Source organism: Anomaloglossus baeobatrachus, chromosome 5 (genome assembly GCF_048569485.1).
Source record: "Anomaloglossus baeobatrachus isolate aAnoBae1 chromosome 5, aAnoBae1.hap1, whole genome shotgun sequence".
Classification (NCBI taxonomy): Eukaryota; Metazoa; Chordata; class Amphibia; order Anura; family Aromobatidae; genus Anomaloglossus; species Anomaloglossus baeobatrachus.
Window position 1 is genome coordinate 91,800,861 of NC_134357.1, and position 13,625 is coordinate 91,814,485.

A 13,625-nucleotide genomic window follows, 5' to 3' on the forward strand; every position below is an offset into this window, starting at 1 on the left:
TATTAGCCTAGCCTGTGACTAACATTACAGTAGTAGAAACTCAATTGCATGGCAGTCTGAGACAGCCCTTTCTGTGATTGACATCTCACAGTCAATGCACAATCTCTATAGAGAGCCTGGTGTGGGCCAGGGTAGCTCACTCAGCTCTGCAGAGTTCCTGAATCTAAAGTCTTTGATTATTTCAGAATGGCTTCACCCAGTAAACTATGTGATACACCGTTGGATTCAGAATCTCCGTGCCTACATTATGTTGCTGTCAGATGAGATAGCAAAAACCTGCTGACAGATTCATTTAAGAAAATAAGAGCTTAAGTTCTTCTTTCACCTGACCGTGTACTGTATTTAGGGGAACTTAAAGAGGTTGTCTGTTAAGAAAATCTCCTTTCCCTGCTGTAAAAACACATGGGGGTGGGGTGGGGGGGTGGTGTGTTGCTTCCAAACGATCATATAATTTAATAAAAGCTAACGGGCACACTATTGAGGACATCAAAAATGGTGAGGTTGAACAGGAGACAGACATTTTTTAGACATAAGAAAATATGATATACATAGACCTGTACACTAATTGATATATTTAAAAGAAAAAAAAAACACTAACTTACCCGTATTCTTACTCTTGCAGATTCTACTCCAGCAGGCTGCCCAGCAATTGACACCTGCAATGAAAGATTGAATTGTTAAAATGAGATGCGAACATGCAGGCTGTACCGAGCCAGCCAGGCGGCGCGCGCAGGCTATACAGAGCCAGGCAGGTGGCGCACACAAGCTACACTGAGTGAGCGCAATAAAATTGCAATCTAAACTTGAAATCTTGAATAGTTGCTGCCTGATTTATCATCAAGCTGCTTTAGGCAATCCCAATTCACTTCTAAAAAGTTACCTATAAAACCTACTGTATGTGACTAAGTTACAATATTAGATCGTCCCTGACCAGTGTCATATTGTTGATGGCATAAAGCCATGAAACGGCTATGGGGCCCGGAGATGTCCTGTGGCTGCTCGATGTAGCTCAAAAAAATTAAAGGGAACACTTAACCCACCAAATATAACTCCAAGTTAATCAAACTTCTGTGAAATCAAACTGTCCACTTTAGAAGCAACACTGATTGACAATCAATTTCACATACTGTTGTGTAAATGGAATAGACATCAGATGGAAATTATTGGCAATTATCAAGACACTCAAAGGAGTGTTTCTGCACCACAGACCACATCTCAGTAGAATGCTTTCTGGCTGATGATTTGGTCACTTTTGAATGTTGGTTGTGCTTTCAAACTCGTGGCAGCATAAGACAGTCTCTACAACCCACACAAGTGGCACAGGTAGTGCAGCTCATCCAGGATGGCACATCAATGCAAGCTGTGGCAAGAAGGTTTGCGGTGTCCGTCAGCGTAGTGTCCAGAGGATGGAAGTGCTACCAGGAGACCGGTCAGTACACCAGGAGACATGGAGGGGGCTGTAGGAGGGCAACAACTCAGCAGCAGGACCACTACCTCCGCCTTTGTGCAAGGAGGAACAGGAGGAGCACTGCCAGAGCCCTGCAAAATGACCTCCAGCAGGCCACAAATGTGTATGTGTCTACACAAATGGTTATGTGTCCACGGATAGGGATTATGCTCACTGCCCAACACCATGCAGGACGCTTGGCATTTGCCACAGAACACCAGGATTGGCAAATTCGCCACTGGCGCCCTGTGCTCTTCACAGATGAAAGCAGGTTCACACTGAGCACATGTGACAGACGTGACCGTCTGGAGACGCCGTGAAGAGCGATCTGCTGCCTGCAACATCCTTCATCATAACCGGTTTGGCAGTGGGTCAGTAGTGGTGTGGGGGGGTTGCTTTTTTTGTTGGAGGACCGCAAAGTCCTCCATAAGCTTGCCAGAGGTAGCTTGACTGCCATTCGGTACCAAGAGGAGATCATCAGACCCCTTGTGAGACCATATGCTGATGCGGTTGGCCCTGGGTTTCTCCTAATGAAGGACAATGACAGACTTCATGTGGCTGCAGTGTGTCAGCAGTTCCTGCAAGATGAAGGCATTGACGCTATGGACTGGCCCGCCCGTTTCCCAGACCTGAATCCGACTGAGCACATCTGTAAATATGTCTCGCTCCATCCACCAACGTCACGTTGCACCACAGACTGTCCAGAAGTTGGCAGATTCTTTAGTCGAGGTCTGGGAGGATATACCTGAAGAGACCATTCGCAACCTCAGCAGGAGCATGCCTATGCATTGTAGGGAAGTCATACAGGCACGTGGAGGCCACACACAATACTGAGCCTCATTTTGATTTGTTTCCATTTTTTTTTTTTTTCTTATTTTCATTTTGACTTGTTTCCACTTTCATTTTGTGTGTCTTCAAATACAGGCCTCCATTGGTTAAAACATTTGATTTCCATGTGATTTTGTTGTCAGCACATTAAATTTTGTACAGAACAAAGTATTCAATGAGAATATTTCAATCATTCAGATCTAGGAGGTTATTGGAGTGTTCCCTTTAAATTTTTTGAGCAGTGTATTTTAAAATTAAAATTTCTACCACTGCCTCCCCTCTGGCTGAATTTGTATAAGCATTGGTGACAGCTTTCCAACTAGAGAGGAGCTACACTGACCCAGATGCAAGACTGAGCCATACTCTGAGGTGGTAGTATTAAGATCAAGACTATTCATTTTAATGTGTCCCTATGTCACACCTCTCTACTTTTAAATACGGTAGATCTAGGCTCCACTTATTTAAAATTGGGGATAGGTTAGATAAATAGCTGGATGGATTACTTTCATATTAGCGGAAGGAAGGGGGGGGGGGGGGAGGGCAGATTAAAAAAAAAAAAAAAAAAAAAAAAAAAATCGCATCCGACTATTTATATATGGAAGCGGACAATGTGTAAAATGTGCAGCCAGTTACTAAAAGGGTGGGGATAATTAGCAAAGGGACATCCAGCTATTGCAGCAATTTATACTACGGTGTGTGTATATAAATCTTCAGGAGTACAGTTGACGCAATGATGAAAGTGAGCGCTCCCCCCCCCCCCTACGCTTCCTCCTCCACCACTCTCCTGCTGTATCTGCGCACTGACGTCTCCTTGCAGTGGACGCGATAAATGTTACTAATGCACACCCGCCAAAACGTGCAGTGCTGTAGAACACAGGCTGAGAAGACTGGAGCAGCAGGTGAAGGAGGAGAGGTGAGTATTTATTTATTTCAAGTCCGTGAGTACACTGGTGGCCAATAATACTGCGCGACAAAAAATAACTGTCTGCTACCGCAAAAAACTTTTGTCCTATACTAAACCGAGTGTGCATATTCCAAATCCAAAGTTACAACAATTCTAACACATCAGGAAATTTTGTTGTGTTTAACCCCTCCACCCATTTTCAGTTTTTGTTTTTCCTAACTTTATTTTTGTCATTCTTCCCATATAAAGGGCTTATTATTTGGGATGAGTTGTGCTTTTAAATGAAACAATACGTTTTTTCATATAGTGTACTGGAAAACGGCGAAAAAATTGCAAGTGTGGAAAAATTGCAATAAAAAAAGTGCAATTGCACGATTGTTTTTGTGGTATTTTATTCACAGTGTTCACTATATGGTAAAACTGATATATTGGTGTGATGCCTGAGGTGGGTACGAGTTCGTAGACACCAAAAATGTATAGGTTTACTGTTATCTAAGGGGTTAAAATAAATTCAGATGTTTGTCCAAAAAACATGGTGCACTTTTAGCACCATTTTCCGAACACCATAGCGTTTTCATTTTTTTGGGATATGGGGCTCAGTGATGGCTTATTTTTTGTGTGTAGAGCTGAAAATTTTAATGGTGCCATTTTTGAGTAAAGGCTACATTTTATGTGGTATTGCATTTTGCGCAAAATTTGTGGAGTGTAAAATAACGTAATTTTAGCGTTTGGAATTTTTTTTGCCACTACCGTTTTCTGATCAGGTTAATTGAATTTATATCTAGATAGGTCGGGCATTTCTGAACGCAGCAATACCAAATGTATGTATATTTATTTTTTTTAACCCTTTAATTTGGCTTATGGGGGGTGATTTAAACTTAAGGTTTTTTTAACCTTTTTTTTAATTTTACTAGTCTCCCTAGGGGACTATAAGGATCAGCAGTCTGATGACTTGTTCCTTTCTGGAGATCACAGCTGCGTAGCCGAGATCTACAGAAAAGCTGCTTTACTCTCACACACGGCAGTCTGCCGGGTGTAAGAGGAAGGGACTCATCATAGCTATACGAGTCGTCACATGACTACATGCTACCACTGCAACCATTGGCTCCACGTGATTATGTCACATGACTTCCGATGGCGCTGGGTAAGTGAATGCTTACCACGGCTGGGATGTAAACCGCGCTGTGACATTTTGACAGCACAGTGTTAGGGGCCAACAGGCATGAGTGGATCCACTCATGCCTGATAGCAGCACATGTCAACTGTTCAAATCAGCTGCCGTGTGTGACTCACCTCAGTATGCCCGTGGCAGTGAGTATACAGAGATAAGGCAGGATGTATCCAGTACATCCAATGTTAATAAGAGGTTACGTTTGCACAAATGTATGAAGTAATTTGAAAGCAATGAATAAACTCGTACAGAACGAGTTACAATAACCTGATCTACATTAAAGTTTTCATCGTAGTTGATGAAAATGTCATGGAATAACAAAATTACAAGAAGTTCCGTAATCCTGTCTTAAGGCCCCTTTACACACAGACTTTCTAGCGATCCCACCAACTCTTCCGGGTTCTCCTTGTCAGTTTCAGACGCGCACTGCGCATGCGCAGTACGCGTCTGAAGCCGGCAATTGAACACTCGGAAGAGAAGCCTGCTGCAATGCGCGCAGGATATTCCGTCGTCGCTCCATGGTATCAAGCCCACAGGGGCGTGATACCACGGAAATATGCAGACGTCCATAGGGCAAGGCACCGCCCCTGTGACCACATTCCCTGCTATTTACATACGAAATATGAAGCTAATAAAGTTTTTTATTACTTTCATATTATAAAATTTTATAACAGAGGGATGGATTGAGAGGTGTAATTAGGGCACACATGCATCTGCTGATAGGTCACAACGCATGTTCTAGGTGACTGGATCCCTTTAACACATTTTCGTCTATCCATTTTAAGATTATAAACGGTTATAATTATAACAGATCGAAAATCTCTTTTACAAAGTCTGTCCAGCTTGTCTTATATACTTCTTGCTGACATCAGCTGATTGAGCGAGTCTGGACAGGTCCAGGCATATCCGCAGGAATATTTACAATATAATTTAATGCCTTAATATTATAGTGAATATAGGCTTTGCATGCAAAACTTAAAATCTAGACGTGCCAGGCAAATTCAGAGTTCATATTTGGAATCCGTGCATTTAACTTAGTATGAATCACATTTTTTTTTTCTCTCAGTAGCAAAAATCATTGTTGCGCAGTGTAATGACCATATTACTATATGGACGTCTATGGTGTGCATGGCTGAAAGTGTTGACACCCTTAAAATTGTTTCAGAAAGTTATATACTTCTTCCTGAAAATTATTGTAATTACACGTTTTGTCAGACCAGTATATTTCTTGTGTATTGGACCACCGGAAAAAAAAAAATGCACAAGAGGAAAAATTTGGACATAAATTTCACACAGAACCCCAAATATGGGCCAGACAAAATTGTTGGCAGTTTTCCAAAGTTGTGGGCGCACAACTTACTTTCAAAAGATACGATGCTCGTTCACACTCACCTGTGGCAATAGATATTTAAAATATGAAAAATCACACCTGAAACCAGATTAAGGGAGACGTTGCCTCAATATTTGCATTGTGTGTCTGTGTGTGCCACGCTAAGCATGGAGAACCAAGAGGAGAAGAGAACTGTGAGAAACTGAGAACTAAAATTGTTCAAAACTATCTCTCAAGGTCACAAGTCCACCTCAAGAGATTGAGATGTTACTTTGTCAACAGTGCGCAACATAAATCAATTAGTTTAAGACCCATGGCACTGTATCTAATCTCCATGGACATGGAAGGCAGAGAAAAGCATGAAAGGTTGCAATGCAGGATAATCCGGATAGTGGATAAGCAGCCCCAACCAAGTTCCAAAGAAATGAAAGCTGTCCTGCAGGCTCATTGTATCTGTCGACACATTGAATGAAATGCTATGGCAGGAGACCCATGAGGACCCCACTACTGACAAAAAAAAAAAAAAAAAAAAAAAGAAAAAAAACTTGACTACTTCAGTTTGCCAAAATATATGCAAGCCAAAATCCTTCTGAGAAAGTCTTGTGGACTAATTAGACAAAAATAGAGCTTTTTGGAAAAGCACATCATTCATGTTTACTGAAAAGAACACTGAACCTCCATTATATTAGACTATGTACCAAGATGTTTTGGGGTTGTTTTGCCATCTCTGGCATTGGGTGCCTTGACTACGTGCAAGGTATTAAAAACCGCTTAAGATTACCAAAGGACTTTGCGTTGCTATGTAATGTCTAGTGTACAAAAGCTGGGTTTGTGTCCTAGGTCATGGGTCTTTAAGTAGGACAATTATCCCATACTTCAAGAAGCACACATGGATGGAAACAAAAGGCTGGAGAGTTCTGAAGTGGAAGCAATGAGTCCGGATCTAAAACCCATTGTACACCTGTGAAAAGATCTTAAAATTGCTGATGGAAGAAGACACCTGGAGCAATTTGCAAAGAAGAGTGGTCAATAATTCCAGTTGAGTAGAAGCTTGTTAATGGATATAGGAAGCAATTGATTGCAGTTATTTAATCAGAAGGGTGCGCAACCAAATATTAGGTTGAGAGTGGCAACAATTTTGTCCGAATCATTTTTGGAGCGGTGTGTGAAATTATGACCAACTTGCATTTTTTCTCTTTTTTGTGTAGTTCCAATGCACACAAAAACATGTGCATAACAAAACACGTGTAATTGCGATAATTTTGTGGGATAACTCATTTTCTGGAACCATTTCAGGAGAATGGATGGTGTATTATAGTACATATATATACAGAGGACATGGGGGAGGGGGGATCTGCATTATAATATAATGGAGGACTATGGGGGTGCATTATACTATATGGAGGACTATGGGTTATATTATACCATAAGGAGGCCTGTACGTATGGCTACCATACCATGTGTGAAGTGTAAACTAGGGGGTTCAATAGGAGGAAAATTATTTGTAAGGGCTGTAAAGCTGTCAGATATTAGTCTATGGGTCACACAAGAACATTTCTTTTTATTTGGGGGGGGGGATGGAGGGGAGTGGGGGCATGACTTCTATGTATGCTCCTGTCCATGACAAAGTGTGGTGCTGTGTTACGGGCCAAAAGCAGACCATTTTGTAATCTTAGGCTATGTTCACACACTGCGTTTTTTACCTGCGTTTTTGGTCCGTTTTTGCTGCAGAAATTTCTTGAGAAATTCTTGTAATCTTTCTGCAGACATTCCCCAGCAAAACCTATGGGGGAAAAAATTAGCTGTGCACACACTGCGTTTTTTTCTTAAGAAAATTCTTTCAGTAGATTTTCTTAAGAAAAAGAATGAGCATGTCACTTCTTTTCTGCAGCTAACTGCGTTATTTCACTCCATTGACTAATGTAATCATGAAATAGCACAGGAATAACGCAGGTAGCAAGTGATGTGCGCTATTCCTGCGTTATTCCCGCGTTATTTTGCGTTTTCGGGACATAGTGTACTTCCCTGCACTGCGTTTTGCAGGGAAGTGATGTCACTAGGACAGGAAGAGGAAGGAGAAGAGAAAAAAAAAGCGTGGGCTCCGCCGTATTTTTACCGTCCAGCCAGGTAAGCACACAGCGGCGGCCCGGTATTCTCAGGCTGGGGAGAGCGAGGGGCAGTGTTAATGCCCCCTCCCCCTCCCGCAGCTGAGAATACCAGCCGCAGCTGCCCCGGGACTGTCGCATCCATTATGCGACAATCCCGGCGTGTTACCGACTCCTCCAGATGCCGTGATGCGTGGGGCAATCCAGGTAATATGGAGTTAACGGCAACTAATAGCCGCCGCTAAGTCCAAGATTAGTGATGGCAGCGTCTATGACACGCCGTCACTAATCTGAAAGTGAAAGTAAAGAAACACACACACCGAAAAATCCTTTATTTTGAATAAAAGACAAAAAGCCCCCTCTTTCTCCAGTGTATTAACCCCTCCCAGACACAGCTCCGACGTAATCCACAGCGATGTCCCCCGGCGCTTCCAGCCCTGCTCCAGTCGCGTGTGACAGTTCTCCACGGGTCAGTGAGCGACTGCTGAATCCGGCTCCTGAGCGAGGCCGCGGGTAACTACAGGACATCTCTCACAGCCGGTGATGTGAACACACTACCGGCCATGAGAAGTGCAGTGTGTGGGGGGAAACATCATAAATAAAGCTGGAATATCTATCTATCTATCCATCCATCCCTCCATCCATCCATCCCTCCATCCATCCCTCCATCCATCCCTCCATCCATCCCTCCATCCATCCATCCCTCCATCCATCCATCCATCCATTATCTTATCTATCTATACCCCTAAATATCTATTATCTTTCTATATTATCTATCCTTCTGTCGATCTATCCCTCCATCTATCCCTCCATCTATCCCTCCATCTATCCCTCCATCTATCCCTCCATCTATCCCTCCATCTATCCCTCCATCTATCCCTCCATCTATCCCTCCATCTATCCCTCCATCTATCCCTCCATCTATCCCTCCATCTATCCCTCCATCTTATCTATCTATCTTATCTATCTATCTATTCCCCTAAATATCTATATCTATCTATCCCTCTATCCATCTGTATTATCTATTTTTTTTTTATTTTCAATGTGCTTTATTGCTGTAAAGGCATTAAAAAATGCAGGGACCAACATGAAAGAAAACGCACCAAAAACGCATGAAAAACGCACCGAAAACGCACCTGCGTTATTGGTGCGTTTTTAACGCAGGTGCGCTAATCCTTCACTCAAGAAATTTCTTAAGAAAAATCATTTTTCTAGTGTGAACATAGCCTAATACTGCCTCTAAGGTGGGACACATGCAAGTTCTGATGCAGACTTTCAAGTCAAGCCGAGAAAGGATACAAGATGGAGGAATTGTACATCTCTCCTTTGTATCCACTTCTGTGTTTGCCTCAACAAACGTCACCCAGCTACATGTGCAGTTCAAGCAAGTTGGAATATAATTCCATAACAAATTAAAAGCACAAAATTATAACCTCCCTCAGACAACAATCCATGATATCTGCTGGGCACTAAACATATGCAATTCTTAAGGAAGCTCCATTCCTGGAATACATTTTTCTGCAAAATGTATTATCACATATGTTCAATACTAAAAAGAAGTCTGGTGTCCTGGGAACTTCTCCGTCTGGACGTATGATGTCACCGCTGACTCACTGATGTGAGAGTATTCCAGGAGTGAGGTAGCACCTCTATTATTAATAGGAGCAGACCGATGAGAAAGAAATCACAATGGTACCACTCCTTGTTCTGGGAGAGTCCCAGCTCACACAATGGATAAATTAATTTTGAGGGGGGGGGGGGGGGGGGGAGGTGGAATAATATAAATATATGAGTGTGTGTCTGCAAATCAGTAGGAAAGATTTTCTTTGAAGTCATACAGTGTTTAAAGTCCCAGTGTGAATAAAACAGTCAAAACAGTCTCCCATTGTGTAACCACAGATTATCAATTGTATTACACAAGAATGTCACAAAATACCTATGGATACCACCAGAAGACTACAGACAAAACGTAGCCACATTTCCCAAATTTAAACTATCCACAATGAGAAACCTTGCTGCAAGTGATGTAGGGGCAGACTGTCATTGAAGCAATCATTTTGATGCGATAGTTTTTCCTTGAACAAAAATTCTAGACAAAACTTTTTAAATCACATTTGGTTCCAGCCCTTCTCAATCATGAAGCGCTCATTAAATTTTTTTTATATATTATATAATATAATGTATATAATGTATGTATATATATATATATATTTATATATATATATATATATATATATATTTATATATATATATATATATATATATATATATATGTGTATTATATATATGTGTAATATATATGTGTAAATATATATATATATATATATATAAATATAAATATAAAATGCACACATATACATACATATATATTAAATACACACACATATACATACATATACACATACAGGGAGCGCATTTAGAATTTGTAGGGCTTAAGGCTATGTGCACACGTTGCGTACTTCACTGCAGAAATTTCTGCAGCGATCTGAAGAGCACATGTGCGCTTTAAAATCGCTGCAGAAATGTCCGTAGTGAAAAAAATAAAAAGCAGATTCCATGCGCTCTGCCTGCAGCTCCTCCCATAGACAGAGCAGGAGCTGCCGGCAAAGCGCACGGAAGAAGTGACATGTCACTTCTTAGAACGCAGCGCTTCGGCAGTAGCCGAAGCGCTGCGCTCTAAAACGCCACGTGCGCACGGCCCCTGCACGATCTCCATAGACTGTGCAGGGGACGCAGGACGCATGCAGTTATGCTGTGCTACAAAGCGCAACGTCACTGCATGTATTTACGCAACGTGCGCACATAGCCTTACAGTTGAAGTCTAATCTGAATTTGTCAACTCTCACACAGCCACATTGCCCTAAACACCAGATTTTTGATTATTTTGTTATTCGCTCAAGTACATACAGTAGATTTGTTTTATGCAATATATAAATGAGTACCTGGTTACTTTTCTCAGCTTGATTATTTCTGTTTGAATCCGGAAAATGTATGTGGCAGCCGGTTTCCTCCATGACCTTCTTAATGTTGTTCCCACCTTTACCGATAACATGCGAGTGCTCAGTGTGGGAGACATCCATTTTTAAAGTAACTCTGTTACTCTAAATAAAAAAAAAAAAAAAAAAAGAAGGGGAAAAAAAAGGATGACATTACAGGGGCTTTTGTAATAAGGCACGCTGGCATTCATGGTCTAAAGTTGGGAATACAATAATACAGTGTTCATAAATGTTTATTCATAAAGGTCTAGAGGAGAATAGGGACTGGCAATCAATATACCTGCTAGAATAGGGCAGAGTAATATCTGCAGTGATCTAATGATCGGATCTTGGTCAATGGTGAATTCATCGATCTAAGATAGTTAATGTTAAAAAAAAAAAAATCTTTTGGCTGTCTAAGGTATTGATATTTACAGTATTAGGTTAGAGGACATCTTTTGGTCATAACCCTCATTGCTTAACCAAGGGGTTGTGGTTAACTCCCAATGACTAGAAGGCCCTTGAGCGTAGTTGGTGGACGTGGTAATGTTTCCTCCTGTCTACTATAATTATGCAAGGGGGGTTTTGCTTCCCACTGCGCCCCCCTATCTGGGGGTCTTACCCCCAAGACCCTGCTAATATAGAGAACCCCATGCCCACGTGGATTTAAAATTAACGTCGTTTCCTGGTATCAGCCATGTTGGTGGAGGCGCCACCCCCTCCGCAGCAGAGGTCCCTCTGTCCACTGGGATTTAGACGTTACATTGACCAAAGTGGAGGGGTGTTATTGTTTTTTTTAAAGAAAGCTTACCTCATGCAGTTGATCTATTAAAGGGAACCTGTCACCACTTTTTTCGACTATAAGCTGCGACCACCACCACCGAGCTCTTATATACAGCATTCTAACATGCTGTATATAATTATTATTTATTATTATAGCGCCATCAATTCCATGGCGCTTTACATGTGAAAGGGGTATACATAATAGGGACAAGTACAATAATTATAAACAGTACAAGACACAGACAGGTACAGGAGGAGAGAGGTCCCTGCCCGCGAGGGCTCACCGTCTACAAGGGATAGATGAGGATACAGTAGGTTAGGGTAGATATAAGAGCCCAGGCCGGGGGTAGAACATAAAAAAGACTTTATAATACTTACACAACGGTCGCGCTGTAGGCCTTATGGGCGTCTCTGTTGTCCGGTGCCAGCGCTTCCTGTTTCGGCAATCTTGGTCCTCTTTCTGAAGCCTGTGTGCATGACGCGGCTACGTCATACACACTCGCCGGTCCTGCGCAGGTGCACTACAATACTTTGATCTGCCCTGCTCAGGACCTGAATGCTGGCGAGTGTGTATGACGTTGGACCCGTCATGCACCACAGCTAGAGAAGGAGAACAATAATGGCCGAAAGGCGGCGCCGGCACCGGACAACGGAGACGCCCATAAGGCCCTCAGCACGACCGATAGGTAAGTATTATAAAGTGCTTTTAATGTTATACTCCCAGCCTGGGCTCTTATATACAGCATGTTAGAATGCTGTATATAAGAGCCCGGTGGTGGTGGCCGCAGCTTATAGTTCAAAAAAAGTGGTGACAGGTTCCCTTTAAACAATGTTATTCTAAAACCTTATGTTTACTGGCCAAGTATCAAAAGGTGTATAGAAGTGTACACAGAACAGTAAGACATGGATGGTGTGTTTATTTGATTCGCTGTATGGACAGTCCAGCATCTTTACCATCTTACTAATCTTACTATGTTAAAGCACCACGCCAGCTTTTTTTTCTTTGTCTTTATTTCAGCACTAGTGTGGTGCTTTAAATCTAAGATTATGTATGCATTTCTTAGATCTTTCACGACCAACATAACATAACCATTATCTAATATGGGTCATGCCATGGTAACTTACGTTACATACGCGAGCCAAAAACTGACTCAATGTCTTCAGACTGTTCTTTGAAGGCAGGCACAAAAATGAGTGAATGTATATTGTACATTGAACTATTCTCAATATATTTCAACACAGATTGATTTTTCAACAATACAAATTTAATACAATCTGTGTTGAAATATATTGAGAATAGTTCAATGTACAATATACATTCACTCATTTTTGTGCCTACCTTCAAAGAACAGTCTGAAGCCTTAAGTCAGTTTTTGGCTTGTGAATGTAACATAAGTTACCATGCAATGACCCATTAACAGTGCCTTGCCAAAGTATTTACACCCTTGGCTTTTAACTCATTTTGTTACATATAACTTGTGTTTAAATATTTTTGCAGTCCAATGGGACTGATACCTCAGCACTAACTAGGAAGGGGAAGTGAAGTGAGAAAAATGTAGGCAAAAATTATATTTATGGGATCAAACAAAAATTGCCTTGTGCATTATGTACTCACCCCTTTTGCTTTGAAGCCCCTAAGAATTTCTTGTGTAAGCAATTACCTTCATAAGTCACATTCTTAGTGAAAGGAAATCCTCCAGTGTGCAATCGAAGTGTCCCGTGGTCTATCAGCATCTACACTCCTTTTCTACAAGGCCACAGAGGCTGCAACACCATGATATCTCCAAACAACACCATGAAGACCAAGGAGATCTCCAAACAACACCATGAAGACCAAGAAGATCTCCAAACAACACCATGAAGACCAAGGAGATCTCCAAACAAGTCAGAAACCAAAGTGGCTGTGAAGTACAAGTCAGAGTTGAGTTCTAAAAACAAATCCCAATCTCTGATGATCCCCGGAGCACCATCAAATCCATTATAATCTAATGGAAAAAAATGTGGTAGCACAACAAACTTGCCAAGTAAAAGCCGCTGACCAAAACTCTCAGAACGGGCAAGCAGGGCATTAATCAGAGGCAG

General features: G+C 41.6%; 1 protein-coding gene across 4 annotated transcripts in view; it reads right to left on the bottom strand.

The window, feature by feature from the left end:
- BICC1 (BicC family RNA binding protein 1) overlaps positions 1-13,625 on the bottom strand; it is a 332,599-nt gene that overhangs the window by 68,627 nt on the left and 250,347 nt on the right. For all 4 annotated transcript variants that reach the window (XR_012754223.1, XM_075348710.1, XM_075348708.1 and 1 more), the window contains exons 5-6: positions 10,728-10,886; positions 603-656 (exon numbers count right to left, since the gene is read on the bottom strand). Coding sequence is in view for 3 of the 4 variants with exons in the window: in XM_075348710.1 (XP_075204825.1) it covers positions 603-656; positions 10,728-10,886 (213 nt within the window). In the remaining variant the exon portion in view is untranslated. The remainder of the gene's footprint in view (positions 1-602; positions 657-10,727; positions 10,887-13,625) is intronic.